Source organism: Xiphophorus maculatus, chromosome 11, assembly GCF_002775205.1.
Source record: "Xiphophorus maculatus strain JP 163 A chromosome 11, X_maculatus-5.0-male, whole genome shotgun sequence".
In the NCBI taxonomy this organism is placed as follows: domain Eukaryota; kingdom Metazoa; phylum Chordata; class Actinopteri; order Cyprinodontiformes; family Poeciliidae; genus Xiphophorus; species Xiphophorus maculatus.
The window spans coordinates 19,189,012-19,212,996 of NC_036453.1; the positions used below are offsets into that span (position 1 = coordinate 19,189,012).

At 37.0% G+C, this 23,985-nt stretch overlaps 1 protein-coding gene across 3 annotated transcripts in view; it reads left to right on the plus strand.

Moving 5' to 3' along the window:
* The window catches only part of LOC102232201 (disks large homolog 4-like), an 84,514-nt gene that overhangs the window by 37,181 nt on the left and 23,348 nt on the right, over nt 1-23,985 (plus strand). For all 3 annotated transcript variants that reach the window (XM_023342450.1, XM_023342449.1, XM_023342448.1), the window contains exons 2-3: nt 8,006-8,167; nt 17,676-17,732. In XM_023342450.1, coding sequence (XP_023198218.1) covers nt 8,006-8,167; nt 17,676-17,732 — 219 coding nt within the window. The remainder of the gene's footprint in view (nt 1-8,005; nt 8,168-17,675; nt 17,733-23,985) is intronic.

The window sequence follows — 23,985 nt, forward strand, 5'->3', positions numbered from 1 at the left end:
CTGGAGTTTGTCTTCAGGCGATGATTCAGCGGCGCACTCACAGTGCAGGGCCCTGCGAGACGGAGCAATAGACAGAGGATCGAGTTTTGATGGGAACAGAGTGTTCATGTGATGAATGATTTACAACTCAGGGACCAGGGCGCCTTCATCTCGGTTTCAGGATCGATAATTATCTCATTGGGGGAATTGATTCAGTGATATCTTTACTGGGAAACAGATATGAAAATGATCTGCTTCCGGGCAGCCAATCAGATGATGCACAAAACAAAAAAGGAAGGACTTTGCTTCTCTTTGTTGTCTGGTCTTCACTGTATGCAAAATATTTTTTCTCCCTATGTTTTTGACCTATTTTATTTATTTAAATCGCAATCAACTGATACAGAAACATTGAAGCTCGCATCTGCCTTGTAACCTTGTTCTGTTTTGTGTGTGTGCCTGTACAGGAAAATGATGTGCCTGAAGCAAGTAAATGTTCAAGTAGTACTAGTACACTGACAATAAAATGTTGCATTCAATTTGCCCCTTGCAAGCCAGAAAAACATTCCACGAGATTTAATGAAGATCAAACTTAACGCAGCTGATACAAATTTAAAGCATGAAAGTTTTAACTAAAATGACAATTATTTGCACTTCTAACAGTTTGGAAGTGCAAATAATTGCACACATACAATATCACACAATCTTAAAATGTAAAGAAGAGAATGAGTGAGAGAGAAAGAGAGAGAGATATTATCTGAAATCAAATCTGAGTTTTATATCATTTTATAAAGTTACTCTCTCATCAAAAACATAACTGGAGTGTTGCTTTGATTCTTTCATATATTTGTTAAAACTGTCCCTATCTCACGAGAATATTAATAGAAAGATAATCTGTGGGGGTAAAAAATCAAGCTCCTCTATCTCTTCTATGTGGTCTTACTGCCGTCTGCAGAAATACACAGCTTGGCCAGAAACAACCAATCAGAGCCAGGAGAAGGGTCTTAGCACTGTCAATCATTCTCATGTACATGCTGCTCACACCGTCCACTTTGATCTGTGCTATGCTACTGATTATCTACTTTAAACTATACTATCACAACATAGTAACAAAAGTATTTTTAGTTAATTTAATTAAGATGCCAGAGAGTGTGCTGCCGTGCCCAGAGTTTTATCTGGCCGTATGGCACAAAACATAACACCGTTATACAAATAAACTGAACTAAACTGAATTGACATGCAGCCATTCCCTTCCTCCACCTCTGGGCATTGTCGGGGCTCTACTGTTTTTGCTAGGAAAGATAAATTTAACTATTTCACTATATGTTGGGAACAGCATGTTCCCAACAAATTGAGGTGTGGATATTTTTTTATTATGCATGACATATCAAAATGTCATAGAACCACGTTTTATTTTTAAAACAGTGTTTAAAACAATTAAGCAGTCAACTTCAGGCTCTACTCAAAGAAATGGTCCGGTGAATTAACCATGTAATATCAGCTTGATATACATTTAGTTTCATTTTCTGGACAATAAACACATAAACTACTGGTACTAATTTATTCAATATTCAAAATCCACTCAAAAATACATATCATAGAGCAATATTATAACCGGACTAATCGATGTGATTGATTTAGAAATAATTACTGATGCTATGTTTTAAATTAAACCAATTAGATCTTTCACAATAGAGCCTAATGACAATGACACCTTGTCCAGCGATGAAATGGCGTCCTGTCCAGGGTGTACCCTGCCTCTCGCCCAATCACTGCTTGAGATAGGCAACCCCCCTCCACCGTCTCCACCCAAGGACAAGCATGTTTAGATAACGGATGGAGGGATGGAAAATGATCCATGCAATGCTGGCCCACTTGCAGTAAGCAATAAAAATGGCAGCACAAAATGTAGTGTTTTTTAAAAGTTAGTTTCCCACAAAATTAACCAATTCATACCCATTTTAGCAACCATTGATTTAAAGTAATGTGTCATACTCTACCTATTGTCTGCTAGGACATCAAAAAAGTGACGTAATACGTTTGTTTCTCCAACAAAACATCTTTACCAGCAGGAGATCCCATGAAGTTATTTTTGATTGGATCAGGGGTCCTAATCTGTCATATTTCATAAACATGACACCAGCAGTTACCAGAACAAAGATGAACGAGAAGAGAGTGTCACACACGTCAGACAAAAGTACATGAGATTTGACAACTTTAAAAAACATAGCTGCATTTTAACTATTACTGAGATAAAACTCATATTTTAGGAATCATTATATAGGCTGCTGACTGGTAGGTGCCAAAAGTTGATTATAAGTACGTTTTACATTTACTTTAAAAAACAGGAATCATACCATCTAATTTTTCTATTTATTTTTTTAAATAATTGTCCAACAAAAAAACTTAAAATCACAAAAATAGCTACAATTTTGTCAGAACAGTTTATTTTGAGAATGGCCACAAAATGTGCAGCACATTTAGAGACCAAAGTTAACGCATAAATTTTTTGCGTCGGTCTGTGTTACACTGCTGACACTATCTTTTATGAATATCACCATGATGTTGTAACATGGAATACCTGTCTTAAAGGAATTAAACCAAAAACTACCAGTTAAAGCTTTACCAGTAACCAGTGGTGGGCTGGAAGCTAATGCAGAATAAACTGAATTAATTGTGTTGTCAGAAAAAGGTCATTATGTTTCTGCGATACATCCCAGTAAGCATTTGGTACACAGACATGCATCAGCAAGCTGTAAAATGTAATCAATTTTGAGATTCATTGAAGTCCAAGCAGAGTCACAGTTACTTGCCCAACAGGTTTCAAATATTCTTAAATAGCAAAATACTTTAATGCAGCATTTTTCACAACAAGAGAAAATGGACAAGTGCCAGTGAAAGAAAATCATTGCTAATCATAAGATCAGCAACAAAAGGAGCCGTTTTTCAATCTTTTTTTGTTGTATTTCAGTTGGCCTGAATCAACTTAAAGGGAAATTTAGATTTCCCTCTTTGTTACCTAGAATCCAATACCAAGCTGCTGTTTACCCACTTAGTTCAACCCATTACCCCCTCTGTGCTTAAAAGGCTCATTTTAAGAGCAAACCTTATGATCATTTGCTCTTTTTACTACATGTTAATTTCCCTGAACCTCATCAGATGAGGTAAAACGATGTCCACCGGCTTGAATATGTTTGCGGACAACTGGTGGGGATTAACACTAACGATCCCTCACTGTGACTGCTACAAACGTCAGAATGCATGCACTCAGCATAAAAATGGTGTGCACATGCTTCAGCGGATGGAGGGGGGATGGGATGAATTCACAGTTGCGGAGCTTTGCCTGAAGTCTAACCTGAACTGTGAGTTCTTTCATTCACTCAGGTTGATGTGAAGAGAACCTTTCTTTTTTGTTAATGAAGCAAAGCTTGCGGTTAAGATCAGACAGATAGTCACACTATAGACCCCACTTACTTTACCAAATGTCCAATTCACACTTTTTAAAGATTGTGGTGTTCTTAAGCTCTAAATGCTCCGAAACAGCTTTAATACAAACCAACAATAACAAAAAACAAGTCAGATGAAGACTCTAAGAGTCCAGCGTTCTTATATTATTAAGTCACATCATCCACTTGAGCTTCTTGCCACACAGGAAGCAGGTTTCAGTAAAATGTGGCACGATTTACTGTATCTATAACTCTAATGTGATTATTCAATTTGAGGATTGTTATTTGTGTGGATTTCTTATTCACAGAAAGCACGATCAGAAAATCACTTACCATGTGAAAGTTTCGCAATAAAATATATTGTATTGTATAAAACAGTTTTGTATTTATTGAAACTGTCGCTATATCCAGACTGTATAATATGTGACAGATAATCTGTGAAAAATCTGTCTCCTCCATGTGATCCTACTTCCACCTGCAGAAATGCAAAGCTCGGGTCAAGAACAACCAGTCAGAGCCAGGAGGAGGGCATTAGCACTGTAATCATACCTGGGTATTTGCTGCTGCACCCCTTGCTCCCTGGTTCACTGCAGCTCCTTCTCCACAGAGGAGCCGACTGAATTTGCAGATTAGTTAGCATTTCCAGCGACGATAGTGGATAAACATTTTTCTTGTAACATTAAATTGCGTCTCCGGCTGCAGCAAAACGGCAGTCTTGAGGTTGTAGTCAGTGCTTACACCGAGCAATGCGAACATGAGCATGATTGACAGTGCTAAGACCTTTATCTTGGCTCTGATTGGTTATTTCTGATTGAGCAGCATATTTCTGGAGATGGCAATAGGACCACTGAAAGGAGGCAGGGCAGCTAGACTTTTTCACAGATTATCTGTCTTATATTCTGCTGTAAGAACATAGTGACGATTTTGACAAATATGGAAAAAATAAATAAATTTAATACAAGTTACCTACCTATCAGAACCACTTACAACTTAACCTTATGAAGACACAACTGAGATTTTTCCACGTTACTTCATATGACTGCAGCATTCTTTACTCTTTATCCAATTTAAATCACCTTTACTTGGAAACCATTTTTGCTATTAGTGAATGCAACTTTGTTCATTTCTTCATTATAGTATGAAGAATGCTGGAAAAACTGCTTAAATAGAGGCTTCCGTTTTGCACTGCGTTGAGATTAATGACTCCACCCAATTGATGAGTTATATTTGTGTGAAGATGGGGAATCTAGAGCGTCTCCGTGGGGGAAATAAAGAAGCTCTTCTTTGCTATAGTTCCCCGTTTTTATTTAGGTTGTCTGGATTCACACACTAGCATCCTGATGCGTGCAGCTCTAGGCACTCTGCCCCATGGTGAATGTTAAGTCTGTTGTTGAAGCGCGCACCGTAAAGGACATGAACACTTGTCAAAGTGCTGTGCTGAGATGCCCTGGAGTAAACGCCTGAAGGTAACATTTGGCAGGATATCTGAATCTTCTGATTGTTGCATATACACGAAATAAACAGTTTTACTGGTAGGTGTCGGCTGGCAGCAGCAATCTCGATACTGTAAATGAGATGAAAGCTGTGTTTGAGGTTTAGCACTTGCAAAGACACTTGTGAGTGAAAATAAACTGAGAAGGTTTGTATTTTTGATGGACTGTATTGGAGGAAAAAAAAAAAAGAAATTCAGATAATCCTGACAGACAAACGGCTCTTTGAAAGTAGTTGTCGTTCTGCGCATGTTTTAACTTTAAAGATAGAAAGCCGTAAACTTAATATGTGGCTGGTTTATATACCTTAGAGTGAGGCGGTGTGAAGCTTTCTTAACTGCCATCCAGCAGGTGTTCTGGCCTACATATTTTATGTGTAGAGATTAGTTTCTGCTGCTCAGATAGAAGACCTATTTCTAAAGCCTGGCCACTGATGAAATAGGTGAGCTCAGGAAGCATACACTGAATGATCTTATATTCCAACAAACTTTAGGTCTGGGTGAATTTTAAACACATTAGCTAACATATATCCTCCACAAAGTATGCTTGAAACAAGCCCATCTAAAACTTCTCAAATAAGAAGTAAATTTATTTTGAAAGCAAATGTTGATAGATTACTCTCCACTGCTTAGATTCTTAGGAAATACCATTTTGACAGTCCCACTTTTTAAAATTTATAATAATCTCCAGTTTATATTGTTGGAATATTATGTGATGGATCAACACAAAGTGAGGTGCAAATTATTAAATCAAATGTTTTTAGGGGACCTGCAAAAAAAAAAAAAAAAAAAACTGGTGGAAGCAAACACTGCACTTTACCCTGATCCCCACTGTGAAACATAGTGTTGGCAGCATCATGGTTTGGGGATGTATTTCTTCAACAAGGCAATGAAGCATGTCATAGTTTATAGGGAAAAACAATTTAATAACAATGAAACATTTTTAGAGCATATTTTAATTTATTTGGGTTGTCTTAGTTTTATTCTTGTGAGCTGAATCTTATTGCATTTTCAGCAACTAAGTTTATTGCATATCTAGTTTAGGGTTGTAACTCTTGAAATCAGGACTGTTGCTGCTTCTCTTCCCTCTTTTCTCTCTGCCCTCCTTCCTGACTGATCAGTGTGAGGAAAGAAACCATGAGGGCCATAAAAACATCAAAAAGCCACATTACTTGATTTCATGGAGAAATTTCAATTAGATAGATAAATAGACTAATATTTATTTTGTCTGGGACGATAATGAAAACATTAACCATTAATTTCTACTTGTAGTCAACTGTTGATCACCAGGAGTGAACTACCATCCTTTGAGATTTAAATGGCTGCTTTTCTAACTTCCTTTAGACTCTGGCTGTACTGCAATGGTAACATTAGTTGATACATGAAGAAAAAGAAAAAGATTTTTGCCCCTACATTTATTTTTGTCTATCTCTACAACAGAGCTGAAGCTCAAGCATTCAGGCCATCTGCAAAACGAAAAGCAAACCCTTCACTCAGATTTATTATTTATCCAATTCGTTACCTTTTAGTTGACTTTTTTTTTAATGCTGACTTATACATTATACGACTAATAAAGTTCATTTATTTCAGTACCTCCTATCCAATTTACATGTCTGTGAATCCTGTTTTTAACCTCCCAGTTTCCTACATGCCTCTCCAGAAGGGCACTTCTATCCTGCTCCATGAACTGAAAGTCACATCCCCCACCAGCAGGACAGAAGGCAGAGTGGCACCATGGATGTTGGTCCTGCAGGAAAGGGAGATCTGTGGAGCTGTGGGCAGTTTTGACCACTGATACATGAACATTAATAATGGTACCAAATTCTGTTTGGGTTTCTTAATAATTTTAAATCATTATCAGTTACTGTTAGAGCTGGGTGCAAAAAATGGGAGTGAAGGATATTTGGCTATATGATGCAGCGTTTGCATTAATATGGCAATAACTGACTGTGCAGAAAAAGCTTGTTATTCTATAATTAAAGAGCGCTGCATTCAACAATTACTCCTTTTTATTTGTCCTACTCCATCTTGATTTTTTTTCTCCCCCACTTTGTGGCGGTGCTGATGGTCTCACTTTTTCATTTTACCCAGACCTCATTTGCTTTCTCCGCTATCTTTATCTGTTTCTCTCCCTCACTTTCTTGCTGTCTCAGTGTAATGTGATCGAGGACCGATGCTGCCAGCCCCAACTGTGGCACTGCAATCTCTGCTCTGCTCCGGTTGCTAGGCAGCCCGTCTTAGACAGGGCTCAGCGATGCACCTCCTTCTCCACGTCTGCTTTGCCCCCCCGACCCCCCGAAAAAAAACGAAAATAAAAAGAGCGAGGTGGGAATTTGTCAGGAATAACCAACAAACCAAAATGTATTTCTGAGGATTTATCTTTTTTAGAGAGCAGTGCTTCACATCTGCAGTGCAGCACAGTAAGAGCATTGTGATCCTGGGGGCTTTGGAGGTTGCGCGTGCGGATTTGTTGAATACAGGCTTCGAGGCACCGAACAGTGTGACAGATCTCCAGTGTGACTGCGCTGCCCACCTTCTCGTGTGTTTGCGATGGAAATCGCAGTGTGCAGATTTTGTGTCATCGCGCCTAGAATGAAGCCTACCATGTGTGGCTGAAACAGTGGGCTGCTGGCAGGTTGCCCAGGTGTGGGATATTGGTAGGGGAGTGAGGTTGCCACGAAGAAGCTGCATGAACTGCTACCTCATAAAGCACTCATGAATCAATGCTCTAGTAGCTCCATGTGGCTGTGGGGGAGAATAACTATTCAAAGTAAAATGCCAGAACTCTTTCAAGGCCTTTGTTCCTATTATGTCTCCACTTTTCACTTGTAGGCGTCACACATGTTATGCGATGCACAAGCTGTGCTTATAGACTGCCAACATTTGGTTAAAGGAGGCAATCTGACAGGAATACCGCTTTGGTCGTCAGCCAAATTTGCTTTTATATTTCAGAGTTGCATTTCCTATGAATAAATCTAAATTTCTGATAATTTTGATAACATTAACTGATTAAATTACTACCCCAGGACATGAGATCTTCTTAGTTGGATAATCTTGTCTGTGCCTCTTTGTTTGTGTGTGTGTCTTCTTGCAGAAGTACAGGTACCAGGATGAGGAGACGCCCCCCTTGGAGCACAGCCCAGCACATCTGGCTCCAGGGAAAAGTGCAGAGATGCTTCATATGAGTGACAAGAACCTCGCTGCCATGGAGGCCATACACGGCTACACGCCACACACGCATATCTCTCCTGTCAAGGTATTAAATACACACGTTTACTTATAGACATTGTGGATGGATAGGTTGCAACATGCAGTGCAATGGACTCCAATTTGCAAATGCAGTACATTTCAAGAGCAATTTATTATTTCTTTGCTTGTGAATCCCAGTAATTTATCAACTATGCTTAATATTCAGTGCAGCATTGACAAAGTGATTGACCTCCTCTTTCAATAATCTGGAACACATTTTGTGCAGCAACTTTGCTGTCAAAATTTAAAAAACCAAGATAATGAAGTCTTCACAAATATTCACATTGAGAACCTTTATTAATGAACAGTTCCATTTAGACGTCTACATGGCCACGAACATTTTTTGAATCGTCCTTGACATTTGCAAAAACTGTAAGTGCATTTCTCAAAACAATTCATACAAACAGCAACGCACCATTGATTACCTAAAAACAAAACAAAATTCTCAAAAAAATGTATTTCTGTATCAATGAACATGTTAGTGCCATCAGAATGACAAGTCCTTGAGTCGTTGTGTATGGATTACACAGTCAAATTGCTTTGTCATATTGTCAATATAACTGTGTACTCCAGAGGGATATTTTGAAATAAACTCTGGCTACAGCTACTGGGCCACAAATTCTCACCCGGACCACAAAGATGATCTTCTTTGGCGATGCAGCGTGGAAAGAAAGTTTTAGAGTCAGTGTCTTATCCAGCCGTGAGGTCATCACACGCCTCATCCACGGCATCCAGAAGGGTCATCTGAGTACATGGCTGGCATATGCTTTACATCTGTTGAGAAAATTCCTCAGTGGGATTAAGGATTTATATTCAGTTTAAAAAACACCATAAGTTTATTGACGTTGCTACAAAAAGCCTGTTGTAAAGGCACGACTTTGTAAGTAACATTTTAACCAAACTTTGCAAATACCATATGTCACAATAAACAATAAATCAATTAATTGCGATATCAAAAATCTCCAGTTGGATGATTTATCGTTTTCTTTCTGCCAAAATTGGTCTTCAGTCTGGTACTTTGGACTCAACTAACCCTTTTGTGTTAGAAAGACAATTCTGTTTACATATATGTCATAATTCCTTTGATTTGTTGTTTCTGCTGTTTTGTTTATTTTGGATATTTAAAATGTCTTCCAGTCCCAGTGTAAAATGTTCATTATAATTTTTAAAGTTTACTGATCTTTGAGAATGTGTTCTTGCATTATTTTACCATCACCATTACATTATTTGAAAATGGTCTCAAAACAACAACATTATCATTCATCTCAATAATTACTGGGACAATTTATCGTCCAGCAAAATGTGTTCTTGTGACAGGCCTAACCTGATGTATATTTTCTAACTGTTATCCTGAATAAATTCAAACCAGTGTTTTCAACTGTTTTTGCTAAAAATCCTCAAAGTTGTTGGAAAAAAATACAAATAAATACAGTATTTAAAGTCCTAGAATCAACTTGACATTTAGAGACACGGTGAGGTTTTCTATTTTTATCCAGAATTGCATGCGTATAACTGATTAGACCAAAAATGCACACACCCTGTTTAAAAATGTTGAAGTTACATTGGTTGGTGTCCTTCTAAATTTCTTTATCATTGGAAAATCCTGATGTAAGCAGGCTGACATTATGCTTTTGTTCATCATACCACCCAGACACAAAGCAGTATCTGATTTAACGTAACACCACATGTTGGCTGGTTTGGAGTCCTGCATTGCCCACCTAAGGGCACTGATAGGAACATAATCTTATTTGATAATTAAATATGGCCTGCCATGCCGTCATGCATCAGCTTTGAGCCTGTATGAACATGAACATCAGGCGATCTGATATCTACACTCACAATGCGTCTGGACACAAGATACCTTAAGGACAGACAATAGGCAGATAATATGATCAAATAAACCAGGCATGGTCAAAGAGAAATGAGCACAAGTGATTCCAGTCAGCTTTTTTTAAAAAAACAAAGCTGTCATCATTATTTGTATGGATAAAATATGCTAAATTACATTGAACCCCCGCGCCCCCCACAGAGATGGAGTTCTTGATGCACTTAGGTGTGTGTCTGTACTGAGACGGACATCATAAGAGCTACCATTAGCAAAGCAAGCTGACATCAGTGGGAACATGAGCAGCTTGCTTGAAGTGCACTAACTCAATTCTTCTGTAACTACAAATGTACCGGTGTAAGCTGCGGTGGCCACTTAAACAGGATGTATCTCATGTATCCACCTATGTTATCCAACAACCTTCTTACCAATTGAGAGTGAGAAGATCCTGTTTTTATTTTTCTGTGATGGGGGACCAGTTCTTTCATATTTCCCACAGGCGGAGAGAAGTGAAGTCCCTAGATGAGCCGAAATGAAATGCTGCCATTTAATAAGCAGCAAAGAAAGGCTGGCTTATTGTGATTTCTTGCTGTCATTTAAATTATACACTCATCTCTTCGTGTGAGGAGAGCTAACCATTGCCCCTGAACATTGTCATTCTGATCTCATAAAGGGAACTTTAGTTACAGCTTATATATAAAAATACATAGATAGATAGATAGATAGATAGATAGATAGATAGATAGATAGATAGATAGATAGATAGATAGATAGATAGATAGATAGATAGATAGATAGATAGATAGATAGATAGATAGATAGATAGATAGATAGATAGATAGATAGATAGATAGATAGATAGATAGATAGATAGATAGATAGATAGATAGATAGATAGATAGATAGATAATCACAAATTGTGTTTTAAAGCTGCAATAACTTTTATAAAGAATATATTTCTTTACATGTCTTTTTAAACTGTCGTCATGTTGTGACTGTATGTTATGAGACAGATATCTGTGAAAAGATCAATCTCCTCCACTGCCTCCCTGAGCTGTTATTGCATCTGAAGAAATGCACCGCTCCCGACCAAAATCAACCAATCAGAGCCAGGAGAAAGGCGTTGACGCTGTCACTCAACCTCATGTTACTCGCTGCTGTCTTACCGTTACAGAAAAACCGTTTGTCCGCCATCATTGGTGGCGGCTATGCTAACTAGCCGTAGCGTTCACAACAAGATCTGCTGATGAGAAAAAGGTGGAGCGGTATCAGAGGGTGCAGAGAGGAAAGGGGATGAGCATCGCCATACGAAATTGTGATTGACAAGCACTAAGACCCGACTCCGGGTTCTCATTGGTTGTTTTTAGTTAGCACTGGAAGCACTGGGAAAAGGCAGAAAAGCTTGATTTTTTCCACACATTATCTGTCTCATACCACAGTCGACATAGTCATAGATTCTACAAATATGTAAAAAAAACAAAACAATTTTTTATAAAAGTTACATACTGCAGCTTTAATAAATGTTATATTTTTGTGTCCTAGTTTAGTTTCTTTTTCTTCTAATCTTTGTGTTTAAGTCTCAGACAGAAAGAGATCTAGGTAAAAATAGTGTTTTGGACCGTTCTTGGTATTTCGTCCATTTCCTCGTGGATGAAAACATTTCTGAAAATGCCCCCATGTTGTTTTCAAAAAGAACATGCTGTTTTAGAAAAAAACATGTCTGTGTGGATTGTGCTTAAATGTGACAGATGATCCAAATGTTAATGTAAGACAGAACAAACAACTCGTACGTCAAAGAGGATGGGCTGATTTATTGAAAACTGATAAATACATTAATTAAAGTGATAGGAGAGAGGCTTCATTCCTCTAAGTTGCTCTTCTAAAATCTGCCATTATGTGTTAATCAACTCTGTTTAAGTGAGAGTAAAAATTATCATTAGTGCCTTCCAGTGTCTTCAGATCATTACTTGTTCAATCAGCTTACAGATGCTTGTGGAGTTTTTGTATCACTAGTACCACTTTGATTAAAAGTTCAAATTTAATGAGCTCAACCACAATCTGTAGTTATTCATTTATGACCAATACTATGATAAATCAACATCCATTTTAAAACATATTTATGTCTTTTTTATACTTTTTTTTTCCTAAAACGCGTCTCATCATTACCATAAACACAGTTAGCCAAATTTGCATACCCATTGTCCCCTAGTGTTAGTTATTATGGCACGAATATATTACAATAATGTTTTGCTGTGGAAGTTAAACCAAGTGCATATGAGCTGCATCAAAAACATTTACTTCTGACAATCAGCTGGATGCACCAAGAAATTAGGTCTTTAGTTTTTTTTGTTTCATTTGTTAATGCTTTGTCTTTTTCCACCGATTCACGGAGTCAGAATAACTAAATGAATAATTATGTTGTATAAATAACATAATGTTAGTCACAAAGTTTGCAACACATCAAAATGTAGCAAAACAATGTAATACAAGCAGCACATGAAATTACTAAGATACTCCAGGATTAAAAGCAGATATCATTAATCATTTGCTAAAAAGATGTCTACCGTTGTTCCACAAGGATGTGTCCTTGCACAACTATTGTTTATGTACCATATAAGTTATCTCTGTTTTAAGTGTATCATTCATATGGAATCAAATGACACTTTAACTTTTCAAGATTCAAACGTTGTAATTGATTTTTATCTTTCATGTAAAGTGAAAACTCTTTACTGGAGAGTTGGATTCAATCTCTCTACGCCTCTGTCCATTTTAAGTTACATCCCAATTGAATCTTGTACATGCACTCTATTATTCTCTCACATTTCATGTGTTGGTTCAACAACTGGTTACATTAAAATATACAAAGGCAATAAAATATAAAACAAACAGAATGTTTTATATAACTAATCGTGCAGCTGTTCCAGTTGTCTAATTCTAATTACTAAAGCTGGGAAATTAGGATTTATTTTGCACATAACATTTTATGGGGCGTCTATAATGCATATTTTAGTTTGGTTACATGAGTAAATGTAATTAAACTAAACAAAAGGAATATGACTATCAACAAATACAGTTTGTGCAGCAAAAGGAACAGTTTATTTTGTTCAATCACTTTAAAATGCCAACCTTTTCTGACTCTAAAATAAACCATATACTCCCTTTTTTGTCATGGCATTTTATATTATATGCAATCTTGTTGCCTACATTAGATTACACTCTAAGGGCTACCAAAGAGCTACCTTTTAGGATGTGTTGGCTACTGTTTCTGAAGTGATCTGTATTGTAATCTGTACCAAAATGTGTCTACAAGATGCAAAGACATTAGTCAAGTACCGTCACATGTCTAAAAACGTTTAATATATGCAAAGGACGCGAGATCTCTAAAATTATGTTAATTCCACATCATTACATAACCAGTGACCCTGGAACATTTAATTTTGTGCATCAGTCCACCAGCAGTGTTTGTACATACTTCAAATTTCTGCAGATTTTTGGTATCTTGGCTTTAAACCATTGAGGCCACTTTACCTTGAAGTAAAGGACAGACATGCTGTTTCAATTTCCATCTCTATTTTCCTTTTGTACTGTTTAAAATGGCCAATGAAAAGCCTTTTTGAAAAGTGTTTTTGGCAATATTGTTTTCCTTTTGGCTGCCTTGATTATGTATATATGTGCGTATGTACATGCATCTTAGGAGCTCTGGAAGTTGTGAGTTGAAATGCAGTCTTAAAAAAAATCCACTGGGAGCATACCATGTCAGCTTGTTTGCAATGTTTGCCTAAACCTGACTAACTCCATTTCTATTTGTGGGTTACTGCTATTATTTATTATTAAGCTTTGTGCTACTCTTCTCTTCTGGGAGAACTGAATTCACTGCAATGGAAAAAAAAAATTTTTGAACTTATTTAGATCAAAATTAACTGTGTGAATCATGTTATGGAAGTGTGAGAATCCTCTGGAAGGCAGAAACGCAAAAATACACTGAAAATGCATAATTAACACATGGATGCTGCTTAAAAGCAAAGCTCAAAATCTTTTTGATAGTCTTTGAAAAGCAGGCTTAACTGACGAATTTTAGGTGTGATACTTAAGATTAAGTTTACTTCTGAAATTATCTGCACCTGGATTACTAAAGTAGTGTTTTTTATGTAATTATATCTGTCTCTGTATTTGCTATAATGTGTTGCTGTTACTCAAGGTCATGAAAGATACAATAATGATGGCTGAGTTCCTATTACTAATTTATTACTAGTCAGTAAAAACAAGAGTCCTGTTTTTTTCATGAGATTTGCAATTAAAACACATTTTAAAATCACTTCAGTATGAATATACTTTAAACTGACAACTTTAAAAAGTTGTCAGTGGTGATGCTGTGCACAATATGACTTATGTGAGCCAGATGTGGTTTGGGCAAAATTTTAAAATGAATTCAAAACACCAATAGAATACAAAATAATCAATGGCATTGTTTGTACAAAATCGTTCTGATAATAAAGTAGCTTTTGGTCTCCCTCTGTAACGTTTTACCACAAAGTGTGTGCCTTCTCCTCTTTCCATAATCGCTAAATCATCCAGATTCCAGGTGATGTTTTATGCTCTCTTCTCTCCACATGAGCCCACACATAAAGGGATATGTATTTAGATTTTGTATGCGGTCGACCATTTCTTGTTGATTTGTTCAGATGATTTAGATAATCTTATGACGCAGCAGTGAAGATATTTTTTTCAGTTTTCAGTCAGAAATTCACAGTTTTCAATTCAAATATTCTGGTATTTTGAAGCGTGAATAATCTAGTGCCTCTAACATGATACTCAGGGCTTTTGAATGAGAAAAAGACCCACAGCTTCACAGATCATCAACTGTGTTTAACAGTGAACATGCCGTGCTTTACTACATTTTCCTCACTGAACCTGTGGGCGGTGATTTAGGTTGAAATTTCAGTCCCATTATGGAGACACGATGATCCCAAGATGTTGCTGCATCCTGCATCCTTCTCACTGTGCAAAGTGGCAAGATAAATATAAATGGCTAAATGAATTGGACCCCTTTGTTTGCTCACATTTAAACCCTAAGGAAACAAGAATTAGTAATTAAACATTCTTTGAATTGTCTGATCAAAATTAAAAAGTAAAGGCTAATTTTAAAAAACAAAACTACTTATGTTTACTGTAACAGTTGTGCTGCTGTTAATTTGCTTAAAATGATTATTTCCTATTGTAAGGCAGATTGACCTCTGAATGAACAATTTCACCACTAAAATCATGTTTTCTAAAATGTTTAGTGAGAGATTATGATTTTAGTTATATGTGATTTTAGTTTTGGTTTCTTTTTATGTTAATATAACTTATAAAGGAATGTTGCACAAAAATGATCATGTGATTGATGATGACGATGATGATGACAATGGTTGGTATTTATGATTGATGTGGTTACTCTACACATAAGGATTTCCTCCTCACAGTACCATGACAACCAAAACACTAATAGACCCTTTATTTCTGCATATATATACAGTATGTATATATATATATATATATATATATATATATATATATATACAGTACAGACCAAAAGTTTGGACACACCTTCTAATTCAATGGGTTTTCTTTATTTTCATGACTATTTATAAGGCAATAAATCCCACTTATTAACCTGACAGGGCAGGTTGACCTATGAAGTGAAAACCATTTCAGGTGACGACCTCTTGAAGCTCATCAAGAAAATGCAGAGTGTGTACAAAGCAGTAATCGCAGCAAAAGGTTGCTACTTTGAAGAAACTAGAATATAAGGGGTATTTTCAGTTGTTTTACACTTTTTTGTTTAGTGCATATTTCCACATGTGTTATTCATAGTTTTGATGCCTTCAGTGTGAATCTACAATGTCAATAGTCATGAAAATAAAGGAAACTCATTGAATTAAAAGGTGTGTCCAAACTTTTGGTCTGTACTGTATACTGTATATATATATATATATATATATATATATATATATATATTTTTTTTTTTTTTTACCAGAAGGCAAGTCTAGTTTAAAAGGGATTTTTTCCACGTTTCTAATGAATTTTTGCCTTTTGCCCCCCTTTTTCATCCTGCTCACCTTCTTCCTGCTCTCCTTCCCTGGCTCATCACCCGACGCTGGCAGCAGAAAATTAACTAAAGCTCAAATATATTAACAGGTTCTGGTGTTTGAAACTCTGCAGCTTAAAGGAAACTTACAGAGAAGGAATAACAAATAAGCAATATCTCACAGCCTAATTGCGCTGCTCTTCATTTGCAACAGAGCGAGAAAAGCCTATAACATTTCCAATGAACCCATTAAATAAGGGACAGTTTGATTTTGAGAAAAAGTGAGCAAAATTAAAGAAAAAAAAATGGGATGGTTTCCTCTTGATTAGTATTGTGCTGGAATACATCAACACAGCTGTCTAAATACTAAGACCTCAGTGTGCACTGCTGGTAGCTAAAACCTTTGCAGTGCATAGCAGCCACAGCACTGCTGTTAACTGTGAAAAGGGAGTTTTCAGAGTGGCTGTTTCAGCTGTGCAGAGCCTCACACACATTTAAGAGGCATAAACAGATGTGCTGTTTGAATTGATTCTGCTTCTTATTCATATCTTAACTATCTTATTTATGAGCTAACGCTGACCCCATGCTGTGTTCTGCAATTCTGACTCTATTCTAGCTAATGATTTAAATTTGTAATTTATTTATAAAGACTCAAGGCTTTGATACATCAAACATAATATAGAAAGGGTAGGAGAGTTAGGTAATATTTTTCCAGCTTCTCTGAATAAAGTTACATTTGCAAGAAGATTGTTGCAAGTCTCATAAAGTGTTTTTCAATCATACAGTCAACAGTATGATTGTATCTTTATGCTTTGCGACTGTTTTCATGCCTATTTTTCGCCTTTTGTCACACTGCTGCCACATGTTTCCCTTTACAAAATAAATACAAGAAGATGCATGGCTTTCAAAAATGCCACTGTCAAACATCACCCTTAAAACACCACACCCAATGTGAAACATGGTGTTGGCAGCATAATGCTGAGGAGGTCATTTCTACCGTAGGAACAAAGATGATAAATATATGGGAATTCTGGAAATAAAGACAATAATGCTAAACAAACACCCAGCCTTATAGATGTGATAGAGTGGTCAAGTCAAAGTCCAGACCTAAATTTAATTAAGAATCTTACAATTTAAATGTGCTGTTTACACATACTTTACATCCAATCTGACTTAGCCTGGGCTATTTGTTTTATGGTGGTAGATAGAAATATTTTTGCCTCGTTGCATAAAACTCGTAGAGACACACAGCAGAAGAGCCGTAGGTGTGACTGCAGCCAAAATGTGCCACACCTGTACTGTACTTGTAAAGAAAAAAACAGAAAGCCATGTTTTATTTTAGTTCTACTTCACAATAATGTTCTACTTTATGTAAAAACTAAATTACATTCAAGTTTGTGTTTGTGACCTGGCAAAATGTGAAAAAAGTTCAGGGTGTGTATGTATCGTTTCCCTAGACGATGTATACGTCACACTTAATATAGATTTCTCAATAATCTTCAGAATTATTTGGCATATTTCACAAATGATGAGATAACGTGAAACTACATAGTGCCCGCTGTTCTTCCCTTGACCCATCCGCACGTCCTGCACAATTACCCTGTCCCTTCTGTTGTTTTACAGCCTGTGTTGATGTCCACGGGACACACTCCAATGTACACCTCCGCAGTTTCCACACTGGTAAGACCACGGCGATCCGTGACACTCCGTCAACGGTAACATCAGCAGTGTCATCATCTGTCATCATCCAAAAGCGGGATTTTTTTTTCTCAGTTTTTTCTTTTTTAATATTTTCAATCCTCACTTCCTGTTTTGCGTTTTGTGTGGCTGGTTGTCGGCTGCCCATTCATCTGTATTTAATGCTCACTGTTATATTTATGAGGTCATGAATTTCCGTGTCATTTCAGTGTATTCATTCTTTATCAGTGTCATTTGAATCTTCTCTGTCGAGCAGATTCGTTCTGCTGGTGGTCACTGTCTACTTCTGGACACAAAATATGCTGCTTCTTTCCACTGCAGAATTTCAGTGCATGAGGACATTTCTACAGAATCAGTTATGGCTCAAGAAAAACCCACAAACACACTCAGCGATGCCTCGAGTCTTGAAGGTGTAAAATGGGGGGTTAAGAACATGTAATCTTTTGCAGGACACACTGGATCCTGTAGGTGGCAGTGTTAGACTGCACCCACTGACTTTCATAACCTTGAGAAGACATTTATGTTGCACCAGGGGAACAGTTTTATGATCAGACAGGTTGCACTTGACTCATGTACTATAACTTTTTATTGCAGGGCAAAGCGTGTGCATTATGGAATAGCGGTACACTGAAACGCTGCCTCTTATGCCTTTCTAGATATACGCATATCTTACCATAATTTCCGTCCCATTAAATTAAAGTCTGAGATTTTGTACGCACAATAAAAGATTGATTTATTTTAAGACTTCTCCTATTTTTCCAGGGCTGTGGTATGCATTAGAACTGAAAACAAACTTGGTGTAAAACAGCACAAATTTGAAAGTTCTTTTAATCAATCCTTTTAAGTAGAAATCATATTAGAAAAAGCAAAATTTCTTACATTTTGTCAAAATAGTTCAAACTTTTTATTTGATTAAATAGCAATAACTAATTTGTTTTGTGTTTGCCTAAACTTCACTTCTGCATTGGGGAATATTTGTCAATTTTTTGTATGCAGAAAACATGCTTTTCTGCATGTATATACAGTATGTGTATATACAGTATATATATATAGACAGTATATACATACAGTTCAGACCAAAAGTTTGGACACACCTTCTCATTGAATTCAATGAGAAGGTGTGTCCAAACTTTTGGTCTGTACTGTATGTATGTATACAAATTAAAACCTGCAGCCTGGATGTGTCCAGCATTCAAACTACACTTTCTCTCTCTATATATATACTATATATTTTTTTTTATTATTCGTCTGTGTTTGAATATACATATCAGTCTTACAGTTGTTTGCCTGCATCCCATTCAGTATTAAAGTGCTAGTTCCAGTTAAATATCAATTAAAATACTATGCAGGCATTTTTTTTCATTTGTTACAATTTAAACTGAGTAAATATATTGAAAATTTTCCATGGTCCATATCTAATACGCTCCAAAATTCCCATTTTTATTGTTTTCATCTCATCTTGTTTTTGTATACCCACCCTGACGCTGTATAGAAATCTTCTAATACGGTATGTTTGTAATTAAACTGTAAACAGTCGGAGACAACATGTACAGCAGAAACTCATCAACCAGAAAAGCACACATGCGTCTCCGTAGTGGTATGCAGAAATCTTTCATTCTGCAGATGAGTGCATTACATTTTCTTTGCTGCTTCGGTAAAATGCGTACTGCCCTAAAGATGCATTGCAGTAATGCCTTTGAGTGTGTCTAAGTCTTTGCTGGTGGCATCGTGCCCATGTGGTTGCCATTGATGTGTAGGTGGTGTCGTCAGTCTGTCTCTTTATTGCTTTAATGGTGTAGGGTTTGCCAGTTTCAGTCCAGGATCCCATTGATTTATGGGTAAGATTGTCTCTGGAAACACCGCAAGGGTTTGGCAAGAGAGGGGGAGGTCTTTGGGTTGTGTGCATGATTTAGCAAAGAGGTGCTTTAGATGGAAATGACATCAGTTATTTGAAAAATTGTATGTAAAGCAATTAGACACGTTTTTCACATTGTAAAACAACTTTTCATGTAGATGCTCAAACAGTGAGTCATATCACCTCTTGTTTCATGTGAACGAAGAAAGTTCCGATTTAAATGTCATGCTGTTAATATTTTAATTAATTCAAATTATAAGAAATTGAACAAGTTGTTCTTTAAAAGAGGAGATCCTTGCTGTATAAGCAAAACATGTCTCATCTTAACAGATACTCTAATCCTGTAGGATTAGAGGATCCTCTAGTATGAAAAAAAATTAAGTTTTTGTGCGTTTGATAAAATGTTAACATTCCCTTTTTGTTTCCGAATTCTCTTATATGGGCTGGCACTGTGGTTTCCTAGGTTGCCTTGGTATATTTTGGACTAAATCTAAATTAAATGGATGCCAATGAGACTGAAGGCGTTTGTGATGAAGTTTTCTTTTGTTGCTAAATCTATCAGTTTCCTCTACAAAGGTCTGCTAACAAAAATCCAAAATTTCAGTCTGTAAAATCCTCATGGAGCAGCAGGTGAATAGAAAATTAAAACAGCAAGAAGAGTTTTACAGCTCACAACTAATTAGATCAAACTACATATGCGCTGTGGGAAAAGATGAGCAACAAAACAGTAGTTGAGCCGTCGCAACAGAAATGATCAAATTGAGACATGGCCAAGATGAAGCAGAGTGGATTTGCAGGACCAAATTGGTTTTAAGATTCTGAAATCATTATCAGAAACCAAAAATAGAAGTTGAATTTAATTTTCATCTGTCAGAAGTTTGGAAATGAAGACAAAGGACCAAAATGCAGGCAAATTCCACAGCCAGCCAAACAGCCAGAAAGCAGAAATAGCAAGAACTCCTTAATCTGATAAAGCTGCATAAGCTGGATACAGATACCAAGCAACAGGACGAGGAGCATCTAAAGACAACGATGTTCTGGCAGAAGAGAAAGAAAATAGAACCTATTAATATTTAGACTCTTACTGATAAACCTGCATGCTTCAAATAAGAGATTGCGCAATCGCTAAATCGTCCAAAGTCCGGTATTCTCTCTTACGCTTCTCTTTAGATTGGATTTAGGTCTGAGGACTGTCATTACCTCTCTGCCTTCACATTTGTGATGGTAGGACAAAAAGTGGTTGTTGTTTTTTTTCCACATCACTCTGAAACAACTGGTTGGCATGCTAACAATGAAATTGCTAAACAGTGGCTCCCAGGTCAGATCCGACCAGCTCATGTGTTCACGGTAGCCAAAGTTTTACCTGATTACCAAATTAAGCACAAACTGATACAGTTATAACTATAGCCTAGCTTTAGACTGGCGTGACTAAAGCAATTTGACTGTTGATAAAACGTGTAGTTTGGCCGAACTCAATCACTCAAACAAGGCAGGCAGAAGAAGAAAGCTAAGTGAAACTTCAGCAGCTCCATGTTGTATTCACAGCTTGCTTATGCATATTTCCAGATTTACTGGCCCACTGGCGACACTTAGAGGGTGAGCTGGGAAGGGGTTGATGATGTGAAAATAATTATTATACACACCAGAGACACATGATGAAAAAGTAATAAATACGAGTGCATGCCGTTAGATATTAAAACATCTGAAAAGTGATGCAGAAATTACCTTTCCGTACAATGTCTCCAGCCTCATTAGAAATAAGAGCCAACGGTGCAGTGTAAAGGCGGTCTGTATTTAAAGACACAGATGTATATAGAGCACATTAACCAGGTTTATCAAATTACCATATGATTATGTTGAATAAGCCAAAATTTAAGAGCAGTTTATTGCAAGAGCCAGTTTCTCTATTGTGACTGAAACACCATTATAAGACAAAGATGAAGCATTTTCATTCTTTCAGAGTAGAAATTATATGTGATGTGCAAGTCCTACTTACACCGCTGTGGCTTGGTGGTTTGGTTCAGTCCAGGATTCATTAATTGTAATCAACAGAACCGACTAAAGGCTGGTCCAGCATGGGGCGGGTGGCTTCTTGACCAGATCCAGTTTTCTGTTTTTTCGCCGGTTGAATTACAGTTTTGGACTGCTCTACCACATTTGTAATGTTAATGGGGAAAAGTGCAAGCGTAAAATCTGAAATGCCTCAGGCTCACATTTTACTTCGATCTGGTTTGGTCTTTTTTTTTTTTTTTGGTGATTGCCAGACATTAATCTCTCTGACCTCCATCTTCACCATGTTTTACTCTGTTCTGCTTGTGAAGGCTCAACATTGACACACTGTCCAACTAACTCCTCTAGAGATTGGCCTCAATGCCAGAAAACGGTGCCCCAAACAAAATATGTTCTTGTTCCTCGACTTTACCCAGGAACTTCTCCAACTCATCTTGTGAAAAGTTTCTCTTCTTCACACATGCAAGCTGCGTCAGAGAATCGCTATAGGGATTTTATTTTTCTATAATTATGCCTGAATTTCATTTTTAAAAAAAAAACAATTAAAAATGCCGATCGTATTGACTATAAGCACAGCTAATCAAAGACTTTCCCCTATCTTGGTTGGTTGAGGAAAATTTGTTTAATGTCTTTTAAATATTAGTCTATGCAAACACATCTTAAGCACATTTGAACTGATGCAGCATTTGTGAACAGTTTGATCTAATGTATTGCAGATTTTATTCCCACAGTTCTCTATTCGCCTTTGCTCACAGTTGCTTAGAAACTTTGACTACAACCTGTTGGAAGTTGCTCTATCAACTAATGGTTGAAGGGCCCAAAAGAAAGGATACCATTCAACAAAGAAAAGCAACAATTATTCCTCCTTTAGCTAAAATAGTAAGGCAAACAAATGATTAGTAATAATATTTTTGTCAAAAACATGTCATGTATTATTATTTCAAATTGGATACAGTAAATAGACAAAAGCAAAATGTAAACACCTGCCACGTTTGTGCTGAATATTATGAATTTAGTCATTTTGCTTTTTGTAGACTAATGCTGATATTAACTGGTTAATTATTTTGGCAGCCTGTTAACTAGCCTGCAGTGGGCTTCTTAACAAACACTCTAGTCCAAGTTGTGATGGGCAGCATTTTTATAGTCTCTTTTTTTCCACTTTTAAAAGTTGTTCTAATCAGTTGAGTTTCTAAAAGGAAATTAGTGCAATAGTTCTCTTTCAGCCAACTGACCATTGGCAACAGGTGGGGGAGGGGCCGAGCTGCAAGATTATTTGCACTGTGCAGGCAGAGAGCAATGTTGCCAGTCTTTTTCTTGCATTCTACTAAAAAGATGTAAGAAGCGTTTTGGTATGAACTTTTTAAAGTCTATGTAAAAAAGTTTCTATATAGCATAACTACTTATGCTCTTCTACTATCAAAAAGTGGAACTTTTAATATTTTTTGTTCCTTTACTGCAGGACTCTGATTCGGAAACCTGATTTAGATAAAACAGCCAACTCTTGAGATTTGCTTGACGCAAATTCATCCGCTAAAATGTCCCGATGCAGCTGCTTTTTGTACTAACAAACCTGCTGTTTTCTATGGTGCTTTCCCCCCATTGGTGTTCCTCTGTTGAGATCCTTCCTCATTTATTGTGCACTCCTGTCCGGTCAGTATCTGGCTTTTACCTTCATCTTCTCCTACCTGCTGACTTTTCTTTAATAAATGTTTAAATATGTCCCTGCAGCTTCAGTGTAATTACTGTGCAGCCGCAGCTCAGGTCTCTTGGGAAGAAGAGGCGAGAGAGGAGGAGGAGGAGGAGGAGGAAAAAATATGCACACACAGAGAAAGGAAGAGAACAGTGTTCATGTTAGATGAGAATAGGGGGGAGATATTCCTGCATTCGGAACAGCAAGGAGCATTAGACATTAGAGTAAAGGTAAACAGTTTATTTAACAGAGGGAAACCGCCAGCTGAAAGGTTTCTCCATCAGTCTGCCCTTACATAAATGTATTGGTTCTGCAAAGCCTCTAGATGCAAGGTCCACATACATTACATAACTGTGATAGATGTTTGCTTGCAGAAAAGGAAAGCTCAACTTTTAAACATGACAGTCAATGTCCCCAACTTTTCAAAGTTTTAAAGATAAAAAGTAAAAATACACTGGACCGCTCTAAAGTTTTATGTGTGGTCCGAAGAGGCAGACCTTTTGAAGTGGTCTCAGTTTTGAACTAGCTCTCCAGACTTTCTGGAGATAGTTTAGGGTTTTCCTTTCAACATTCGCCATGGTTATTTCTTTTTAGTCAAATTCTTGTGCTTGACCATGACAGCATGTTGTGAAGCATGAGGAGTATTAGTGGAAAAGTTGCTGACGCAGAGAAAGAGTATC